This window comes from Eurytemora carolleeae, unplaced genomic scaffold (genome assembly GCF_000591075.1).
Source record: "Eurytemora carolleeae unplaced genomic scaffold, Eaff_2.0 scaffold558, whole genome shotgun sequence".
NCBI classification, from domain to species: domain Eukaryota; kingdom Metazoa; phylum Arthropoda; class Copepoda; order Calanoida; family Temoridae; genus Eurytemora; species Eurytemora carolleeae.
Window position 1 is genome coordinate 141,360 of NW_019396494.1, and position 23,602 is coordinate 164,961.

The 23,602-nt window shown below is 31.7% G+C and overlaps 1 protein-coding gene across 5 annotated transcripts in view; it reads left to right on the forward strand.

Moving 5' to 3' along the window:
- Positions 1-20,082, forward strand: part of LOC111704325 (uncharacterized) — a 54,712-nt gene extending 34,630 nt beyond the window's left edge. The window contains exons 3-25 of one of the 5 annotated variants that reach the window (XM_023476542.1): positions 680-746; positions 1,362-1,432; positions 2,188-2,278; positions 3,559-3,679; positions 3,840-4,068; positions 5,441-5,555; positions 6,701-6,751; positions 7,073-7,111; positions 7,524-7,597; positions 8,522-8,588; positions 8,960-9,001; positions 9,111-9,160; positions 9,878-10,022; positions 10,541-10,630; positions 10,950-11,028; positions 12,249-13,614; positions 13,847-13,942; positions 14,200-14,351; positions 16,977-17,040; positions 17,448-17,496; positions 18,688-18,772; positions 18,903-19,058; positions 19,681-20,082. In XM_023476542.1, coding sequence (XP_023332310.1) covers positions 680-746; positions 1,362-1,432; positions 2,188-2,278; positions 3,559-3,679; positions 3,840-4,068; positions 5,441-5,555; positions 6,701-6,751; positions 7,073-7,111; positions 7,524-7,597; positions 8,522-8,588; positions 8,960-9,001; positions 9,111-9,160; positions 9,878-10,022; positions 10,541-10,630; positions 10,950-11,028; positions 12,249-13,614; positions 13,847-13,942; positions 14,200-14,351; positions 16,977-17,040; positions 17,448-17,496; positions 18,688-18,772; positions 18,903-19,058; positions 19,681-19,784 — 3,403 coding nt within the window. In that variant the 3' untranslated portion in view covers positions 19,785-20,082. Of the gene's footprint in view, positions 1-679; positions 747-1,361; positions 1,433-2,187; positions 2,279-3,558; positions 3,680-3,839; positions 4,069-5,440; positions 5,556-6,700; positions 6,752-7,072; positions 7,112-7,523; positions 7,598-8,521; positions 8,589-8,959; positions 9,002-9,110; positions 9,161-9,877; positions 10,023-10,540; positions 10,631-10,949; positions 11,029-12,248; positions 13,615-13,827; positions 13,943-14,199; positions 14,352-16,976; positions 17,041-17,447; positions 17,497-18,687; positions 18,773-18,902; positions 19,059-19,680 lie in introns of those variants that run through there. The other 4 variants (XM_023476543.1, XM_023476547.1, XM_023476544.1 and 1 more) reach the window with 4 other exon arrangements.
- Positions 20,083-23,602: the final 3,520 nt, after the last annotated feature.

Sequence of the window (23,602 nt, forward strand, 5' to 3'; positions counted from 1 at the left end):
TAATACTCCAATGGCCTCAAAATCATGCGGGAAACGGAGAACCATAAAACTCAAGTTATACAAGCAACCCATTTATGTAATTACAACCTTTATGCAAGCAATTGCAATTGTTGGAACAAAATATTTTATGGAAAGGAGGTGTAACAGGGTTTTAACCATAAAGAATGAATCTGAAATGACGACCTGAAACTTTTTGATTACATCTGTTGGTTGAATTCAGAAAAATATTAACATGTCATGGATTATATTTTTTAAAAGAGAAAAGCTATTTGATTTGACTTAATGAACGATCTCTTTAAAATCGTCTCTAAAGGCAATGCTTACGGATAAACTTGTACAAATTAAAGACAAGTATCTAAAATTAAAAAAATAAAAATGCTAGACGCTAGTGAGAAACTAATTAAATTCGTCGTTGTTTAATTTTAACTCTGTACCATGCATGATTTACAAAATTTCATAATTTTCATTGATTTTTACCAATCAGTCAGGCTTAGATATATTTATTTATTATTAATGTTCGCATTTTTTCTGTTTTTCATTTACTTATAATTATTATTATTATTATTATTATTATTATTATTATTATTATTATTATTATTATTATTATTATTATTATTATTATTATTATTATTATTATTATTATTATTATTATTATTATTATTATTATTATTATTATTATTACATGTAGTTGTTATATATCTGCAGAATACCAGGGGGTTTATCTCACACAGTCCCAGCTAATACAGGTGTGCAGTTAAGAAAAAGTTGTTAAAGTAAAATCAAAGATAAAATTACCAGAATAAATTTACTAAAAACTGAAATCAAATATAGTTTGTTAATAATTTTTTTCAATTTTAATTTTAAAGTACTTCAGTAGTAATTTTACTCTCTTTGTGATTCTTGTGATCCACGTTCTCCGGAAGGAGGCATAGGGTTGCATGGAGGGGTGGTTACGTGATAGCATTCGTGTTATTGGGGAGTCATAATAGATAGATAGTGACATAGTCCGTTTCACAGCGAAACCGATAAACCTTTGTTCTATTAAGGATGATTGAGATATCCTCTTGTTTCTAGCTGAAAATTGATTTTTTTCAATTTTGGTTCCTTTATTTTCAATTTTGTCTTCTTTATGAATATGAAATTGAGGATTTTTGCTGCAGAGGCGATTTAAGAAATTGCCAGAATATGTCATGCTTCTCATAATGAAGAAACGAAGATATCTTTCTCATTGTTTCTCGTACAAGGTTTTTAAAGGGTAACATTTTGAATCGAATATTCCATTTCTCAAATAGATGATCGCTTAAAATTACGAGAACAGTAACTTTAAGAACAGAGATGTAAACTCCCTTGTGTTTGTGTAGGGTGGAGGAGTTGACTACTCCAGGGTGGATGTACTCCCCAACTCTATACCTAACTGGGGGGAGTGCTACAGGTGTTTAAGTACTCACTTTTCTCTCAATCCAACTTCTTTCCCTTATTTAATCCCTTTAGTAATACTTTAAATTAAAAAAAATTTTACTTTTGAAACCTTGAAAGGAAAAAAAAAATCTACGAAAAAAAGATATAAATATTGCCGTTCTGGAAAAACCTCTTTCATTTAAAAACCGTTAAAACTTTATAATTGTCCTTTTTTTGTTTAAAAAAACGGTTTAATACCAAAAATAGTGATTTATGGTAGAACATGGGGTTTAAATTATTTATTGTATGATTGTTAGAAGTATTGCTGTAAGGAAATATGCGATTTGAAAAATTTGAATAGAATTGATATCTTTGAAACAAATATAATCTTATATCTTGAAAAAATCATATTTTTTTATATCAACATGGCACTGGGTAACCCAGAAAACTGATGTTTTTACAGATTATTTTCACGTTTTATTTTTTACTCTACTTCAATCTTCAAATTATCAAGAAAAAATGATAAGTTTCAAGCCCTGGTTTTCTTTGGAAATCCGTGATAAAAGTCGATTTAAACTTTTAAAGCCACAAAGTTTAGGGTCACAATTTTATATATTTTAGACTTCTTATAAAGTGATACTTTGAGTCTAAAACTTCCTATTACAGCTTTATCTGGTTTTCAGAGTATGCAATCTAATGTTTGTCATAGACACACATTAGGCCTTTTCAATAGATTTTAAGGCTTTAAATGAAAATTCTAATTTATTGTTTAACGATATATGTATTTAGGAAATCTGGAAGAAATATTATATTAAAGCAGTCGGTTATAAACTGCTTTAGGTGTTTAAGACTTATCTTACGATCACATTCAATACTACAGGTATTCAATACATTTATTCATTCAAAACTGCAGGTATTAATCCTATCCATTCATTCCGTACTGCAGGTATTCAATTAATTCATTCATTCAATACTGCAGGCATTCAATTTATTCAATCATTCCAATACTGTAGGTACTCATCCTCAGGTATTCAATACATCTATTCATTCAATACTGCAGGTATTCATCCTATACATTCATTCCGTACTGCAGGTATTCAATTAATTCATTCATTTAATACTGCAGGCATTCAACTTATTCATTCATTCAATACTGTAGGTACTCATCCTCAGGTATTCAATACATCTATTCATTCAATACTGCAGGTATTCATCCTATCCATTCATTCCGTACTGCAGGTATTCAATTAATTCATTCATTCAATACTGCAGGCATTCAATTTATTCATTCATTAAATACTGTAGGTACTCATCCTCAGGTATTCAAGACATCTATTCTTTCCATACTGTAGGTATTCAATTCATCCTTTAATTCAATTCTGCAGGTATTCATCCTATCCATTCATTCAATACTACAGGTATTTAATTCAATACTGGAGGTACTTAATTCAATACAGGAGGTATTTAATTCAATACTACAGGTATTCAATTCATTCATTCAATAATGCAGGTATTTAATTCAATACTGCAGGTTCTCAATTCATTCATTCAATACTGTAGTTATTTAATTAATATATTCAGTCAATACTGCAGGTATTCATCCATTCATTCAATACTGTAGGTATTTAATTCATTCATTCAATACTGTAGGTATTTAATTCATTCATTCAATACTGTAGGTATTTAATTCATTCATTCAATACTGTATAGGTATTTAATTCATCCATTCATTCAATACTGGAGGTATTTAATTCATAAATTAATTCAATACTGCCTCAAATGAATTATAATTTCCTAGTATTTAATCCATTTATTCAATACTCCATTTTGTCAATTTTCTTCAGGATTTTTATTTAATTTTTTCTCTTAATCTGTATTTCTTTTAGTCTTTCATATAAAAACCTCCATATCTATCTTCTTTATATTAAAGCTCTTATTTTAGCTCTATAGCTGGGCGAACGGTTGGACCAAACTGGCTGAATTATTTTTACACAGGCTAAAAAAATGGAATATTTTTATTAAATTTCGATTTTTAAAAAAATGCGATTGTTCACCCAAGTTTTTAAGAATTCCAAGGGCAACGCCGAGCACTTCAGCTAGTGACACATAATATTATAATACATCGCATCAATTTTAATAAATATTTAATCTTTTTCCTAGGTGTACTCTCGCAGTTTAGATAAATGTTATACTCGTGAGAGTACAGCTGTACAAAGCTGTCCTACAGACCAGGAGGTTCTGTACAATCTTTACAATCAAATACATACAAGGATTCTCTACAGTAAGTTAAAAATGTCGTAAAAATGATAAAAAATGCATGAGCAATGATCTTTGCTGATTGAAAAATGACGAATGACAATAAAATGGCTAATAAGAAATACTTTGAATAATGAATGATGAATGATGAATGATGAATGATGAATGATGAATGATGAATGCAGGGATTCAGGATGGAGAAGGTGGACTAGGAACTGTCCCTTCTTACTGTCCTATCAATGGACAATACACATTTAACTACATTCAGTCCCCCACCCCATCCACCTCCTCTTCATCCACCTTCTCCTTCCCTACCTCCACCCCGTCCTCGTGCACCTCTGACATGTCGAGGCTGTCAAACTGCCCCCTGGGTTCCAGATTGAACCTCAGCTACAATGGTTGTAACTTTGGAAGGTAACGTGTTTCTCAAAATACACAGAAATTGAGTGACAAGGGTGTCCCAACCAACATGGGATTTAAGTGACGACAATTTTGTCGTCTTTGGTGTATGCAGCATTTATTTTTAAACACAATTTTATGAGTGTTGCTGTGAAATATTTTACAATAAAAACTCTTTATCTCGGAATTTACAAATCGGTCAGCCAATGTTTTGCTCCTTTAAAGTTGTAGTACTTTGGTCGGCGATTTTAACAATACAATGGAGACAACTTTTTATAAATAATGCTTTGATCCTTAAAAAGTATTTTCTGCTGACAATTTTTCAAGGAAACAAAGAAAAACTGTTAATTGACAGTTTTTTTGTTTACATTTTTTGAAAGATTGGTAGAAATCAAAATTGAAAGTCGTCTTCACTGTATTGATCTTTACAACGACGACTATAGAGTTTAGATATCAAGAAGTTTGCCCAGAAGATCTCAACTTTTGTGTTGTAAATCTTGGGATATCCCGTGGTGGTCATACCGCGCAAGGATAACTTTAATTGAGGATAAAGCATTTATCCTTAAATTTAAGAGTGCCCACATTGGATATCGAGATGAACAATACTCCGCACAAAAGTTCCTACCTCATATTTGATTTTATTATATTACATTTCCGTCAATTTTAATGACAAAAATAAGATACAGGGCGTCCTAATAAACATGGGAATTGAGAGACGACTTGAAAGTCGTCTTTGATTTCTGATTTTTAATGCATGGCAGAGAAAGTATGAAAATGAAGCTGTACGTTTTCATAAAGTGGTCTATACCTTTCTCGTGTCTTAAAAATTGAAAAAGATATCAGTTAAGACAATTTATTAAATAATTTGAGATTTGTACTGATTTTGCAATATCTCTGTCAATTTTGAAGATACAAAAATGGTAGATCTCATTTGAAAATCTTAAGATCAGGCGTTTTCGATATTAGATGTGTAAACTGGAATTCTGCAATTATTATGTTCATGAAAAAATGCTACATGGATCGAAGACGATATAAATAATAAAAGTCGTCACTTAATTCCCATGTTCATATAAGCTTAAATAGGAAAAACATATTTTTGGTAAAAATTTTTATCATTTATCAAACATTAGACATTATATCGATTTTAATTCATAATCCCCATGTTTATCGGAATACCCTGTCATATTCAAATTAAATTTTTAATTTTATTCTTTCAGATGTAAAAAAAATTGAAGAGTTTATGACTAGTTAGTTATTTCAAATTCACATGTTATAAAATTTTCTCTCCACATATTCTTTTTATTTTCACCATGCAGAATCCCATGCCCCAGCGCCATGTTTACCCGGAAAGTCCTCCATATCTGGTTTAATCTGGAAAATTTCCTAGTCGAGAAACCGGTTTTGAGTGTCTGGGTAGCTGGCCTGGAAGGGATCAGACGGAGTCTTATATCGGGTTTCTTGAGACTGGACCGGATACAAGCGGACCTAAGTATAGATGTGGGGTAGGTTGAAAATTGAATAAGCACTATTGCAGGCATCAATTACAACAAATGCATTTTCAAGCCCCGGAGCTCTAGGGTGCTCAACTCTCTCAAACTGTTTCTTTATTGTATTGAAAATAAAAATTCCTCAAAATACATAAAACTATTTTGAAAAATTCAAGTCCAAGTGAATCCAAGAATTATTAAAAAGTTAAAGCATTGTTAAAGATTCTAGGATTAAATAACAATCTCCTAAAAGAGTTAAATATACATAGTTGCCTTTTTTTTTAAAAAAATTTCCCAACATAAACAATCAATTTAAAAACGGTGATCCTGTATAATTAAGATGATAATTTTAGAGGCTTGGTTTGCTTAGACTAATTAAATATTTTATTTCTTAAATTGATGCACCCTAGCTTAATAAACACATTTTTATAGACACATATGTGGCTTATTCAAATCCTTTAACTTTGAGTTCGCGTAACCTTTTCATACCAGTTTAAAGAGGAATGAAAATCATCTTTATTTAACCTTTTAATTAGAAATAAAAAAAGCTTTTGTATTTTGTAAGATGTTATGAATTTTTTTCTAAAAATGTTTTGAAAAATGTCTCGAAGATATAACCGCAGAACGTATTTACAAAATCCATTATAGCGATCTTTGATTTAAAATTTGTAAGACGACTTTTTTTCTGATTTTACTTGCAATGACTGAACAATGAACATTTACAGCTTCACATTGTATTTATTTTTGTAAGTGGTCTGAAGTTTTTCAAATTTCCCTAATCATCTTTAAATGTTTAATAATTTTTAACAGGGCGAAGTTCTGAATGAATTTTATCGTCGAGGGTTTCTCATTTATGTAATTTATGTTAGGAGGAAATAATTGAATTTACTCTTTGCTAATAACTCTGATTGTCTAACCCCAAAATCTTTGCAACCCAATGTCGTAAACCTCGGATACTTAAAACTATGAATTCGGGTAGATCAAATATTCAAAGTTTGAAATATCACAGGTTTACACAATTTTGTTGGATGGCTATGACTCAATTCCATTCTGTTCTTCAATTTTACCTTTGTAGGTCTTAAAAATAGTTCCTTGAACATTTAAAAAAAAATTGGGTTTTGAAACCCATACAAACGGAATAATAATTATTATCATTTTAGTTGTACAGCGAGGTTCCTGGTACAGGGGAGATATATCTAGCACTTTCTCAGGGATTTAAATCATCCATTAAAAAGTTTTAATCACGTATAAATTTTATTACAATTTTTAGATTCATAAATTGAATTTGGATTGAGTAGTTGAGCTTTGTTAAGAACTCGTTAAATTTTATCAAAACAAACTTAATGAAAAATGTAATGGTAATAATCTTTTTGGTTAAAATTCTTTAAAAGAAAGTTTGTAAACTTGGTTCAAAAACATTAATTTCATAGTACAAAATTTAAAAAAAGGCTGCTTTATTGAAGATAAATGAAGTTTTTTTTAGTTGATAAAATTCTGTGAAACACCATTTTTTTACAAATGGTATGACTTAGGATTCCACCTGCACCAATCATCTCAAGTCTTCGACAGAGGTAACATTCATACAAGTCGGAGATAAATGTCGTCTTTTGTTTAATTATTATTTCTATACAGGGTCAACCCCACAAGGGTGTGACTTTAAGGGTGAATTAATATCTTAATCCAAAGTTTGTACTTAATATTTTGAATCTCGTAATTTCTACCATAGTTATTAAAATATTATTTTTTTCTGAAAAATATAACAAATTTTCCCAGAAACACAAAAGTGTGCCTTAATTCGTCGTTGATCAACTTTTGCTAGGCAAAAGTATTCACCAACATACACTTCATGTCAAGACGACCTTATTTGCATACTTCACTAATTTCAACAAATCTTTATAACAAAGATTTGAATGTATACTGTCACTGATCACACATTCCTTATTTATAAGATGAAAATAAGCTTTTTTGAATGTTCTATTTTAGGGATATGAACAGTACACACTCCGTCTTAAACCAACTTCGGCCTGGCCAAGCCTTGTCACAAAAACAAGATGCAGGTTAGCCTTGAAGATTCTAGTAGTCTATATTATCCTCTAGTAGCATCTATAGTATGCTCTATAGTAGCCTCTAGTTTCCTCTACCCTCTGCGAACCTCTAGCTGCCTTTAGTAGCATCTAAAACCCTCTTTTAGTCTCTAGTAGTCTCTGATAGCCTCTAGTAGCCTCTGGTAGTCTCTGGTAGTCTCTAGTAGTCTCTAGTAGTCTTTAGTAGTCTCTAGTAGTCTCTAATAGTCTCTCGTATACTCTAGTAGTCTCTAGTAACCTCTATAGTAGTCTCTAGTCGTCTTTAGGAGTATCTAGTAGCCTCAGCTCTGGTAGTCTCTGATAACCTCTAGTAGCCTCTTGTAGTCCCTAGAAGTCTCTAGTAGCCTTTCGTGTAGACTCTAGTAGATTCTAGTGGTCTCTAGTAGACTCTGGTAGTCTCTAGTAGTCTTAAGTAGTCTCTAGTAGTCGCTAGTAGTCGCTAGTAGTCGCTAGTAGTCGCTAGTAGTCGCTAGTAGTCTCTCAACACTTTATGTAAAGACTGCGTTTAATAAAGATCTTAATCCTTCACACATTAATCTTCATGAAACAAATAATTAAATGAATAAATTATGTGAACATGTTCTTTTTAAACATTTTAAAACCAAAACAAATTTCGCGGATTTTATCAAAAAAATCGTGGATTTAGCAAAATTTTCAGTTTTTTTAGATACAAATTTTTGAAAATTCGATCATCATATTCATAAACTTTCCCTGGAAACACGCGAGGTCCCAAAAAAAATTTGGGCCCGATCAGTTCAGCCGTTTATTGGATACAAACAGACAGACAAGCAAAGTATATATAGCGATAATAGGAAACACTGCATATTATTTAAGTTTTTTAATTCAATATATGTTCTAATATAGAAAAAATATATTAATATTATTTTTATATTTTAGGTTTCCTGCATGGACTGAAGGATATTGGGAGGATCTTTATATAAACGATCATACAATGGTTTTCCAGGTATAGTTGTCGGCGTTTCTATCAATACAATGATGATGAATCTTATATTTAGGTTTTGATTTCTTTGTAGCTTTTTTCAAATAACAAGTTTACAAGTAAACATTTAAAGAATCTGTTAATTGACAGCTTCTCTATGTTTCCATTTTTATGTGTATTCAAGCTGTTTAAAAGCTCGGTAAAATCAAAATAGAAAGTCCTGGTTTATTGTACTGATATATACGACGACGAATGTATAATACAGGGTGCCCCACTAAACATGATATTTAAGTCAAAAGATCTTCTTTGATCTTCAAGATCTGCTAAAAACTAAGACTTTGACCACATAAGATTGATTCTAAAATGTTCTTAATTTTCACATGACCATTTTCTAGGACAAAAAGAATTTCAAGACCTACTCGGCACAGTGTATTCAGGCAATTTTTAAGCTTAACCATATTTTGTTAAATTTTTGAAATTTTAAAACAAATGTCGTCTTCCGTTTGGTAATTTTTATCTGCAATTAGCTTTTCAATTGAATGCCAGGGTTCAGAGAAGAACAAGAACAGATTTCTGATCTACGCAAGAACACAATGGTTCGTATTTTTTATCAGTAAAGACGTGAAGTGTGCCCATCATACAGAAAACAGGGAAATTGCATCGTCTTTGTTCTTTAAATTACGAAAGATATTATTTAAAAATTCTTGGCGACATTTAGAATTTAAAAAAAGAAGACAAAAATCGTTCCTCTGTTTTCTGGTTAGATATATGCACTACAGTTTACTGGTTGATAATCAATGCTTAAATTATTACTACTATTAATCAACAAGCTGAAGGGCCCGGCGTTGCCCGTGGAAAATTTTTTTTTTAAATGTTTGAGAAAAAAAATTTCGAATTTTTTTACTAAAACAACCCCTGAGTGTCCACAAAAATATTCAGCCCAATCGGTTCAGCCGTTTGGCCTGCTATACGCAACATATATACGAATGTCTTATTTTATTATATAGATTATAAGAGACATTCTTTAAATCATACAGAATCACATTGATTTAGATACATGAACCTAAAGTTAGAAATGATAATAAAGAATTATCTTATTATTACAAGTAATGAACAAATTGTTAAAATTAAAAAGATAATCGATTCAAAGAATAAACTAATCGTTACAAACAAATAACAAATTGTTAAAAATTATAAACATATCGTTAGAAATAATGAACGAATCTTTACAAATATTGAACTAATCGTTACAAATATTGAAATAATGAACAGATTGTTACAAATAATAAAGAGAGGATTACCAATGTGTGCAGTGGTGAGGAGTTGTATAACTGCGTCTGGTTTGAAGAACGAGGATCGAATATTCTAGAATTCCAACTTGGTCTCCGTCCTTCTCAATCCCCTTCCTTCAACCACTGTGATAATGATCATTTCCTTCAGAGAACATGGTTCACCCAGGTAAACAAAAGAAATTGTCGTGATTTTAAAAGTGTCAAGTTCTGATAATTCTTAATTTTTTTCCTGCAGTAGAAATGTTGCAAGTAAGTTTTGTAAACTACTAGAAAAAAAGCCTTCTTCAAAACTATAACATTTATATATAATTTATAAGATTATACAAAGCTTTTACTAATTAATTATCAATTTCGAATCCGTTAATCTTTCCAACTGAATATTTTTCATCTTTTTAAAATCATATTTTTTTAAAGATCATTTTTGTTATTGCTTTGGTTTAATTTCTTTTCGATGTTTCGTAAAGATATTTTGAGAAACCCCATAAATCAAAATTTCTCCGCCTGTACATTGTAACCGACGGCGTGATAGTGATAACTGTCAGTTGGCTCCGCCAGAAAGAACATTGGGTTTTAGAAGTCCGGTTTTGTACAGTAATATGGAAAAGAAATCATTATCAACCGTAATAACTTCGTCTAAGGACTTATTTCAGAATTCGCAAAAAAAAACTGGTTTTATTTTTCTAGGCTCGGCAGAACCCTGTAGAAGCCGTATCCTGTCCTATATCCGGTGAGTTCGTCGGCGCGCTACCGGATGCGCCAGGTCTCTGTGGCAAGGAAAGTACTCAGTTCAAACTTTCGAATTTTAATTCTTCATTTGGTATTTTTTGAAATTTTTATGTCATTATGATTTTTTCCCCTAAATTATTCCATACAGAGATAATCCTTAAACAACGTTTTGTTTGTCATTATTACTCTAATCACTTTAGTAACAATCATCGTCCAGGGTTTTGATTTTTAAATTTTTCGCAAATTTATTCTTAGACAATATTATTTTTGCAGTTCTGCATTTATTAAAAAATTAAAAATATTTAACTTCCGTATGCAAAAAAAATGATTCAAGACTTTAAAAAAAAGAAACGTGATACTCCCCCAGATGACGTCAGACTGCTACAAACCCGACACTATGTTCTACTCCGTCAGTGACTGCAGTAACCGTACAAACATATACCAAGGTATGTACACTGTACAGTATCATGTACAAGCATTTTTCAATGTACATAAACGTTGGCTTAAGCATGTATCATTGTGTAATGTGTACATTGTATTTGTCCTGTCGTTCGCTTTTTCATAGACTTGTTTTAGTAACAAATCTTTTTATGATTAAAAAAGGACTGTCTATGTAATTTTAAGTGAACCTCAATTTAAAGGCGTTAAAGGGACAGAAAGCGTTATTTTAAGTGACCCTTTATGCAAAGAGGGCGATGCCCGATATCAAACGGTACCTTTGTATGTTCGTCATGAATAGAGATGTTTGTGTTTAAACTTAGTTTAACCGGTGTGTGCTCTGTGTACGTACAGTCTTAAAGGGAGTGTTCGCGAAAAATGAAAGGGCGTATAGGCTTAATGCGATAAAAAAAGCGCTTTTGATCGCATTCGTAAATAGTTGATATTTCATAATATTTTGTATTTTTCATGATCTGATAGTTACATGTTTTCCTGTTTCGAGGATTTTTGATAATGAAGACGACATTTTCATATTTTCCAGGAATGTTCGAAAATCCAGCGAAATTGAAAACGAATTTAAAAAAACAAAATCAATAATATTATGAAATATTAACTATACATGAATGCGTCGAAAAATAACCGATGACTATTGTTTGTAATATCTGAATGATTTGTTTTGAATTAAATTGATTTGTTTACGATCAGAGTTGAATACATTATATTATTATAAAATACAAACTATATACGAATGTGGCGAAAGATAATCGATGACTACAGGTTGTAATATCTGAATGCTTTGTTTGAAATTAAATTGATTTTTTACGGTCTAAGTCGTATGTTGCAATTTTCCGAATTTGTATGGGCGCTGCGTTCTTCGGTGTGAGTCGTTTTTAGCAATTTACTCCTTATAGACGCAACAGATAGAAGTAAGATTAGTAGCAATCAAAAACGCTTTTTTATCGCATTAAGCCTATACCCCCTTTCATTTTTCGCGACCACTCCCTTTAACTCAATACAGTGCGGAAGATATTGTCAGTTTTTATGCCTTAAAATATATTCTCTCAATTTTCTTCCCTTTCAAAAATCTGCAATATTCGATAGAAAAACAAGCGTTTAAAGGTACCGTTGTGAATTGAGAATTCGGGGTCCCGTGAAGTTACGTCGACAGTCCCTTTAAGTTCGTTTTGCTGTTGAGTTTCAAGAAAAGCATGAATTATAGTTTATAAAGGTGTTGAGGAGAAAAAGGAGGAAGAAATAAGAAATCAAGGTTTTCAAGAAAATTCAAATTTTATATTTCCTTCAGATGGAAATAGAAGAGGTGGATATTTAAATCCCGAAACTATGAGTATAGATGGATATTCTCATCCTAAAACTCGGATTGAAGATGGATATTCTCATCCTGAAACTAGGCCTGAAGATGGATATTCTCAATCTGAAACTGGATTTAAAGATGGGTATTATCAATCAACTGGGATTAAAGATGGATTTTCTCAACCTGAAACTAGAATTAAAGATGGATATTCTCAACCTGAAACTGGGAATAACAATGGATATTCTCATCATGAAACTAGTTTTAATAAAACTAGGATTGAATCTGGATTTTCTAATCCTAATCCTACCACTATGACGTGGGACGAGAACACTAATATTGTTTGGATAAAAAGACCAGAGTATATTGCCTCTATCCGACCTCTGCGTAAAAGATCAATTCTTAAACGGAGTGAAAGATCAGAGACCAAATATACTCCCAGTCAGGTTTATGATCCCTTTAATCCCTGGACCAGCTCTGGATCCTACCTGGAGCTAACTCCGTCCACCGTCTCCTCCAGGCATTACAGGGGTTCAAACCGTGATGGTCTTCCTGATCCAGTCTTCTATTGGATCAAAGACCCGGAGAAAGTTAAGAACCCTGTTGACAAAGTTGAGGATACATCTGCAGCTAATGAAATCCTTGAGGAAGTGATTCTTAAGAGAACAGAAGAATCTGAAGAAGGAATTTCTCTGACTGGAGATCGAAGAAGAATAGGTTCTGTTTTAGTGTCAACTATACTTAACAAAGCATTTAATCAATTCAAAGGAGACATACGAAACATAAAAGATGTTACAGAAAAACTAAGACATGGAGTGGATGAGACAGATAACCCTAGAAAGTTATTGTATCAGATTGCAGATAGACCGAGAGAAAGATTGGAACAAACTGTAGATAGACCAAGAGAAGGTTTAGATCTTATTGCAGATAGACCAAGAGAAGGTTTGGATCTTATTACAGATAGACCAAGAGAAGGTTTGGATCTTATTGCAGATAGACCAAGAGAAGGTTTGGATCTTATTGCAGATAGACCAAGAGAAGGTTTGGATAATATTGCAGATAGACCAAAGGATGGTTTGAATCAGGTTGCAGATAGACCAAGAGACGGTTTGGATCAGATTACAGATAGACCAAGAGATGGTTTTGATCAGATTGCAGAAAGATCAAGAGATAGACTGAATCAAACTGTAGATAGACAGAAAATAAGATGGGATGAGAATGAAGATAGACTGAAAGATGGATATAATCCAACAGAGAACTCAAGATTTGAATATTCTTCTCCAAGGTTTTTTCACTAAATTTGAAACAGATTTCTCGTGTGACCTCTCACCCCTCTAATCTTAACCTTAACTCCAATTTTGTACCCCAAAATTTTGACCCAATGAATACACAAGAAAACTTAACTAAATTTTAATCTAAATGAAATGATAAAATTATTTCCTAAGTAGTAATTTAATTTTGAATTTACCCGGATTTTAGATAAATATTTTGGTCCCAGTTTTAGAGAAAATTTACAGAACGTATTTCCCTGTTAACAACATGTTTTCCCACCCAACCTCAATCCGACCAACAAGAACAACATCAGCATGGATGTATTCTACAAATACTTTCAGGCAGAAAGAAAATCTTTTTTTTTTGTTGGGCTATTCACTGAACTATTTTGTTAAGAAATATAATTTCTTTGCAAAAATAGATAAATAAAAATTACGTCAAAGAACAATTCTTATCTATTTTTTATCCTATTTAAAAAAACAGAAATTAAACAAAATAAAAAAAGAACAAAGAAAAAGCTAGTTTGTTTATGACTAACAAGTTTGAATGTTTTTGGTTTACCCCCTACCCCCCTCTCAAAAAAGATGCCTTTGGAAAGACGGCAAGAATCTGCAGATTTGAATTATCCACCCTTTGAAATCGAAAGTGTCGTTCTCGACACCTTGGAGCCCATTTCAAGTCCTCAAGAGGTTTTAGAGATTAGAGATGTGAGGATATTTCCTACATTTTCTTCCCTAAAGGTTGCTGAAGGTATACCAGTATATTCTCTAAGTTTATAAAGGAAACTGTACAGTGTTCACATAGTACATTATACACTGTACAGTTGAACAGAATGGACAGCACTACGTTTGGTTATGGGTATACAAAGCATTGTAAACTACTGTATACACATGAGGGATGGAAGATACATACTGCACTAGTACTTGTACACGTTTTGTACATTTTACACTGCACACTGTACACACGCTACACTGTCTGTAAGGATGAGAAGAGATTCTTCACTAAATGCAAAGAACCATAATGTATTTATTTCAGAGGTGTAAGCATTTTTTGTACTGCAGTGTACTGTCTCTTGGCTGTAAAGTAAACACAAATGTAGGGGTGTCTTAGCTTGACATGGGATCCATCGTTTTAAATACTTTTATCTCTAGCAACATCCATTAGTAATTAATTCATAAAAAGATTTAAGTTAAACAAATGTAAAGTTTCAGCGTACTTGTAGCAATGGGTTCAATTATATGATACAGTAAGGAAAATTACAGAAAAACTTATGCATTTTTTTAAATTGTCTAACATTGAGACCCAATAAACATAAAAATAGGATCACGACGTCTTTTATGTTGAAAATCTTTTAAAAGCCTCATTAATCATAAGAACAGAAATAAACCATCAGACTTTAATGTTGTCGTCTATTATGCTCATTTTTTCACAGGCATTACTGAGCAGAAGTAAATTTTCCATTGTAACCCCCTCCTAGGATACTTGAGGAACAGTGATGCATCTATTCTGTTTACAAACACAGCCCATGGAGAGAACTGGTTTCAATATGTACGCAGTGAATACCCAACAGCAATTAACGTTCCTTGCCTTATTACCTTGACTAAATGTACATTTGGTGATGGAACATGTACACTGTACACGGTAGAGATGTCAACGATAGTGTAACGTAACGTAAAATGTACGTTTTTGTACGTTACGTTACAATAATGTGTAACGTTTGGATATATTCTATATAACGGGAAAAATCTGCGAATGGCAAACTCTANCAACTGTCTATTCCTTTTAAAACCCGTGGGAAATTCTCTACACAGGGCTCTTTGGCCGAGTCCTGCTGCAACATTCTATTAGCCAGGTTTATGAACTTGTACTTTCCCACGGGTTTTATAGGAGCTCCTTGGAAGCATCTGTCCGAATCTATTAACTCCACGATTACTTTTTTACACGTTTTACACTTTTTTCTAGTAAATTCCTCTCTATATATTCTATTCTCTATGCTAGTAACAAATCAAGGAATGATCTTTTAATTTAAGCACTATACTTATTCATCATGTATGAACAATTTTCCATAATTTGAAGATCTTATACTGATCTAACAGATGGGAACTAGATCTTATACTGATCTAACAGATGGGAACTGTTCTATATTTTAGTTCATGATCCCGATTAAACGGTGATCTTTAAACCTTTATCTTATTAACAATGTGGAAGATATCGTTGTTTTTCTTGGGTAAAAAGGTTCAATTTTATTAAATTTCTCCATTGTTTTTGCAGCCGAAATGCACAAATTACTTCAGAAAAGAAACCAAAAATGAAAAACGGTTATCTATAAACCTTTATCTTATTAACAATGTGGAAGATATCGTCGTTTTTATTGGTTAAAAAGGTTCAATTCTGATAATTTTCTCCATTGTTTCTACAGCCGAAATGCGCAAATTACTTAAGGAAAGAAACCAATGAAAAAAGAAATGTTAAGGAGATAAATATGGATATTTCATTCATGCATGACAAGACAACGCTTTTAATGGTACCGTTGTAAATCAGACATGACTCTCTCTCTGTTTTTAATGGCTTAAAATCACGGCTTATAGTTCCTTTAAAATACTCTAAACCTGGAACCAGATCTCTTTTATTATCAGGGTTTTTTTTAAAAAAATATTATCAAAAAACATTTATACTTTTAGATTGCGACAGCTTTTAGTCCAAAGATTTAATTTAAAATTATCAGTATGTACAGACAGGGATATCCACAAAAGATGGGACTTAAGAAATGATTTTCTACAGCTGTTCACTTTTGTACTCTGTTTAATTCTTTGACTTTATCCGATACATAAATCAAATTTAACTACTGATTATTAAATTGAAAGAACTTGAGGTCGTCATTAAATGCTCATTTTTGGTGAGTAACCCTGTACTTAAGATTTATTTGATTTTGCTCTATTTTCATTTTATTACTGTTTGTTTAAAGAAAAATTTATATTTTCATGGTTGTGATCAGAAGATAACTACATTTTTGCATGTTATAGTTTTTTTGTAATTTAATGTTTTTAGTGCACAGGGGAATTAATAAGCATGAAATTAAGTTAATATAATAGTAATAATAATAATCACAAACATCTTTCACATTTTGTAAATCATTTAAAATCTATTTAATTTTGGCGACTGCTGGGATTTAATATCACCCTGGACTAACCATGACTAGATTAGGTTTGGTTTCATCAGTTTGAATTCAATCGCATAATTCAACAATCTTTGTTTTTTTACCTTTTTATTTAAAACGCTTTCGTTGACAACAATTTAAAGTAGAACAAGCGAAAACATTTTGAATAATTTTTCCTACTGTGGCAAGAACCATTGTGATATTTATATATATTTTAGAACGAGAATATCAATGTTTGGGAGAATGGATGGAGGATGGTGTACTGTATACTTACACACGAAGGTAAACAATTAGCGTACTGTACTGCAATATAAACTTTGCCATTTCTTGGATCTTAATTAAAGCGTTTGCTTTTGATACTCTCTGAATACAAATGAATCGCATCTTTGAAAGTTCATAAACCTTCCCTGGGGTTTCCATAAAAAAATGGACCCGATCGGTTCAGCCGTTTTGATTTTAATTGGATTCAGACAACCCAAATCTATCTGCAATGAGATCAGTTTGGGTCATTCTATTGATTTTTATAAATCGACGAGCTGCGTGCGAAGACATCTCTGTCATCGGTGCTTGGATAAAGATTTAATCATTTAAAGGGATTGCGGATCATTTGCCGACCTTGCTTTGATGAACTCTTAAATTATATGAAAATTTAAATTCTTTATTTTTATATTTTCTTAAACCTTGTCTAGGAAAGATATTGATGGTTATGAATGCTTTGTCGGTCAAACTAATTCTCAGGTAAAAACTGTTATTAGGCTTTTATCAACAATAATTATCATTTTTCAAGGACCAAATTTAATGAATGGCGACACATGGTTGAACAGCATAGACGTGATTCAAACACTTATCTTTATCTTGAACTGTAAAAGGGATGAACTAGCTCTGCGTGGTTCAGCTCCTTTTTGCGTGGTTCAAAGAGTTATCTTTATCATGAACTGTAAAGGGGTTGAACTAGCTCTGCGTGGTTGAGCTACTTCTTGCGTAGTTCAAAGAGTTATCTTTATCATGAACTGTAAAGGGGTTGAACTAGCTCTGCGTGGTTGATCTACTTCTTGCGTAGTTCAAAGAGTTATCTTTATCATGAACTGTAAAGGGGTTGAACTAGCTCTGCGTGGTTGAGCTACTTCTTGCGTAGTTCAAAGAGTTATCTTTATCATGAACTGTAAAGGGGTTGAACTAGCTCTGCGTGGTTGATCTACTTCTTGCGTAGTTCAAAGAGTTATCTTTATCATGAACTGTAAAGGGGTTGAACTAGCTCTGCGTGGTTGAGCTACTTCTTGCGTGGTTCAAAGAGTTATCTTTATCATGAACTGGAAGGGGTTGAACTAGCTCTGCATGGTTAAGCTACTTCTGGCTATTAATTAAATCTGGTCCCGAAGCGCAGATAAAGTAAAAAAGTTAAATATGAGCTCTCGGTATTTTTTAAAAAGCTTGATTAAAAAAATATTTAAAATTCTATTTTTCGCGAACCCTTTAATTCTGCCTATTGATACTATTCGCTTATATGCTGGGTTTTCCAGTAGTTTCTTAAACTAACTACTGCTGATTTAAAGGGACTACAGACGTAATTTGATGTGACCCTACATTTATAAAGTGATGTGTCTGATTCACGATGTACCAAAGCCTTTACCTGTTCACAGATATTCTTATTTGTCTAGCTTAAAACTGATTATTTTCAATTTTGGTTTCTCTATATAACTTTATATAAGTGATTTTCGAAATTATGCTGGAAAGGCAATTAGGAGGAAGTTGTCAAAATTCTAATCGTCTAAAATTGACAGAATAAAAAAGACTTATCTTCCTAGTTAGTACTTAGATACAGGTTTAAACTTTTAAAGTGCACCGTCGTAAATCAGACTTGAAAGGTCACTTGAAATAATGTCTACAGTCCCTTTAAGAAATAATATTATCATAATATTTAATCTCTAGGGTAAAGTATACCTAGCTGAATCAGGCAGTGATTGCAGGAGAGGAGTCAGAGTTCAGGCAGTTGGGATGGCGCTTAATAGGAGAAGTATGAAAAAAGTTGACAAAACTTTTAAAAAAAATATAATTCTGTCAAAGATTGCAAAACTTCTTTACATCATTTTTTTTATTTTTTCTGAAAAATATTCCAAAATATTTCTACATTACTTTTTTATCAGGTAGTTGCTTTGAACCTTCTTCAGACCTTCCCTTTCCTGTTCCTGGAGAAGATATCGAACCTGTAGTTGTACCTGGAGATATTCCTGGAGTTGTTCCTGGATCCGAACCAGAATACTATGAACAATCTACACGTCGACCTTGGCTTCCTATTTTCGGTATATTCGTCCGATCTCTCGGAGATCTTACCAATGATTATCGATTCCATCATAGTGGGGAAATTGCAAATAATAATATAAATTTTATATTTGTAATTATGTATAGCTGTGGTTTCACTATTACACATTACTACTTATTATATTAAATCCACGGGCACGAACAATAAGTGTAAATGCCTTGTCACATTTTTTTGTCAGCAGAACATAAATTTTCCTAAAATCACACAAATTCCCTCATGATCTAATTTTTAGGGGGGGGGGGGCGACTTATTAGCTTCATGGAAATACATGGGGGTTTGAAGCTTAAAAAGAAGAGTAAATGTTCAAGAAGTTGTAAATGTTTTAGCTAGATTTTGTAATGTATTCCACTTAAAGGGACTGTAAACGTAATTAACTGCATAAAAACATTTTGGAATTTTTATAATTAAACATTTTTAAACTTAGAAAACCGACAATATCTTCCAAATTATTTATCTGATAAAGGTTTCAAGGGTATCGTTTTGAATCGTGCATTGCCATCTTTGTATAGCAGTCCACTTGAATTTACACACATAGTCTCTTTAACTTTAAAGACCAGACTATGCAAAAAAAAAGCTTGATTGATAGATTTTTTCTGTTTCAGGTGACTTATCAAGCTCCTCTTCCCCAGTGGCATCTTTTCATTCATCACTTTCTTCCTGGTTCCGCCTAACTCTGGTGTCTATCCTTGTCATCTTGAAATCCTGAAATCCAGATTTATAAACAAAATTTTCACGCGGCATTTTCTTGAAATATTGAGTTACCTGAATTAAAAATATTTTTTTCTTTAAAAACTTTAGTTTAATCTTAATGTTCAATCTTAGCGCCTTTTAAAAAAATTCCAAAAGTTATGAAAACCGTTTTTTTTTAAGGATAATTGAACTATTCTAAATAAACAACAACATTCTAGATAAACACTAAGAATTTGAAATTGATAAAAATAAATTTAAAAACATGTTTTAAAAAAACGGTTTTAAACATAAACCAATCTTCCGCTATTTGAAAGGTTATTAAACTGTGATTAATTTTGCCAATACCATTTTTTACTAACTTCAAGTACTCCAACTTAAAAGATTGATGTTTTTATTAATTTTGAACTTTTCCTACCTCTTTCCATTACAAAAATAGAAATAAAATAGAATCCAATCAACATTCCAGCAAAATTAAATTATAAATTTTATTTTTTTATTCTTGTACAGTCCATATTGGGTTTTCACTCAGGAAACAAATGTGTAACGAAAATATTTTCAATTTTAAATGCGCTTTTGGGAAGATTTGTTTCATCAAAAATTTACATTTTGATCATGTTTGTAATATAAATATGGTACAGCGTAAACTAAATACGGTACAGCGTAAACTAAATACGGTGCAGCGCAAACTAAATACGATACAGCGTAAACTAAATACGGTACAGCGTAAACTAAATGTAAAAAACCAGTGATAAAAATGCGCCATTTATTCTCGCAATTATATGCTTCGATATCAGCTGTTTCCCATTAGTAATTTTTTTGAGTTTTGTTTAAAAAAAGAAATTTCAGGTAAAATTCAATTGAAGTAAAAAGACTCTAAATGGATTTTTTATTTTGTAAATGATATATGTCTAAAAGTGTTTAAGGCACACTTTAATAAATTAATACGCATATTAAAAATATATAAACTCTTAAGAGACATTTTAAAATATAAAGAATGAAGACGACAATTATTAACATGTTTTCATGGTCACCACTGTATTCAATCCTTTTTTCGACAGAATTATAACTTGTTATCATATTATGTAATGTACATCTAAACATGAAAAATAAAATACAAAATTTTTAAATAAAAAATGTGCTCTTAACTTTTATAGAAATAAGTTTTAAATATTGAATCTTAAGTGGCATTCTAAACTTTAAAAAAAGGTAGAAAACAATCAGTGCACTGTGTTTCTGGTTACCATTGTAAATCATTTTTATTTGGGATAAAATATTCTCTACCTGCTGTTTATTGATTTTTTTCGTATAAATATATATTGTGAAGAAATCTAATAGTTTTAATGTAAACACAATGTGGCTTTTATGTTGTTTTGTTTTTATAATAAACGGCTGAACTGATCAGTGATCAAGCCCAGCTTTTGTGTGGTGAGTCGCAAATGAGCCCAGTGTCCGAATTTAATGAATTTGAAAAATCCCCCAAAACCGGTTTCAATTGAGGGCCGGCTAAAATCTTGAAAAATTTAATACAAATTTCAGCAGAACCAGCTAAATTTGAGCTGCGGCTTAAATTTAAACCACCTCTGGAAAAAAACCGAGTTTTAAAAAAAGCAGCACATTGGGTTTTATTGCTTTTTTGGGCTTTTCAATTTTAAGTATAGTTAAAACTTAAAGCCTACTAAAATTTATACTACTAAGGTGAACTTTATATTTATGAAAAATAATGATATAATTGTGATATCATGCTATAATCATATATAAATACTCTTCAAATACAATAATATCATTTACCTTATTCATAGGGGGAATACTGCAATTTTCATATTATAGTTCTATAAATTTCAGACTAATTCTATTTACTCACTTTGATACATATTTCTGATGGGGGGGGGCTACTCAGATTAATCGTTATATATCTAAATGCTCAAGATGGAAGACCACTGTTAAACAGGGGTCCATATAATTCACAAAATAGCTAATTTTCTCGATCCCAAGATAATTTTTTGCCCCCAATTGTAAAAAAGAAATACCCCCAATTGTAAAAAAATGCCCCCAATTAAATAAGAATGCCCCCAATTTTTTTTTAAATCATCTTTTAAAAAAAATTTGTCCCCAGGTTATCTATAAACCTTTATCTTATTAACAATGTGGAAGATATAGCTTCAAAAGTTTTCTAAAATTGGATTTGTCTGGTCTAAAACCGGAAACCGTCTTGAAGTCCAGAGTGACAAGGTTGAAAACTTTGATTCATTCAATATTTTGTTTTTAATAACTCAATATTCGAACAATATCCATTTGTAAAGATCAAAAGATTATCAAGTACAATAGGTGGCAACCGATATTTTCTCACGTTAGTTGACATGTTTTCCAAGAATAAAGAAAAGAGAAAAAACAGAAAATAAAGAACACATAAAATTAAACTTATTTCACTGTAAGATAAGTACCATTATCCAAAATTAACACTGTTAATAATAATTTTGTCGGACACAAAACTGAGTTGACACTTGTGGCATAAGAATACAGCTGTACTGAGAGTGTACAAATTCTACAATGCCATCTATTGTACTTGACAATCTATTTGGTTAAGATCATTGGTTTAAGTCTTAGGAAATGAAAAAATGCGTCAGATTTAGTGCTTTGAACTCCTTAAAATCGATACAGTTGATAGTAGACCTTCTTTCTTGAAGATTTTACCATCATTAAAAGAGTGAAAAGAATGAAATAATTAGAAAAATTCTCTTTAAAAAAAAAACAATAAAACCACAAAAAGTCCACTTTTACAGGTTTTTTTGCCAACCCTGCCAGAATTTAAAAAATTTAAAATGTTGAAAAACAGCCCCCACCGAGCTTAACATAAAAAGTTAAGACTACTACAAGATCGAAAGAAGGGTGCGAAACCTCCTTATAAACCTTGTAAAGTACGTTAGTTGGTTGTACTAATAAGAAGGCACGTTATTTTGATGTAATTACACGTGTTTATCCATATGCAAAGCGTGAGCTGACCACGTGTCACCTGTCCTCCGATACACGTGTCCTTACTTCTTACGCTCCTTTGCACAAAGATGGATTAGAAATATGATCTTTACTCTCCGGTATTCTTTAATATATGATATCCTTACACGTACATACAAAACAGCAGACATGTTTTTTATTTCGAATGTTTAAAACATGTGAATCCAAGAATCACGAAAATGCGCCATATCCGGTCTTAATTGTTGCTTTTTTAAACATTTTGATTTAAACCTTTATCGAAAATCTCGAAAATCGTGATATTAATAATACTTTAAAAACAAATTTTACAGATTTTAGAGTCATGTTGTAGATTTTACCGCTTTTATGTCTAGAACAAGAGTATTACATATTAAACAATTTGTTACTTATTTTAACCCGACTCTTCTAACATTTTTTATTTTGGTGGTCCGCCAATTGTTATATTATTAGATATATATGTTTTTATATATTTTCCTATTTTATATAATTGTGAAACTATCATAAATATAGTTGAGAGCACGAAATGCCAGATGAAAAAAAAACTTTCGAATACCATGAAGAAAATAAANCCTTCCTTCATTAGAATTCGCACATAGGTCCAAAATTATAGAGACCATACCGACTTTGATGAGCTTCTTTACCTTGACCCTTATTCTGATCTTTCCGTTTCTTTCAAACCTTTTTCGTAGCCCAAGCAATAGTGATACAAAAAATATAAAATATAAAAATGTTCTCCCGGAAAATACGCGGCTTCTATACGTAGCGGTTTCTATACGATTTCTATAAGGTTTGACTTCATGTACAATATATTTATATTTATGTCTTGGTGCTAACTACAGTTCGTGT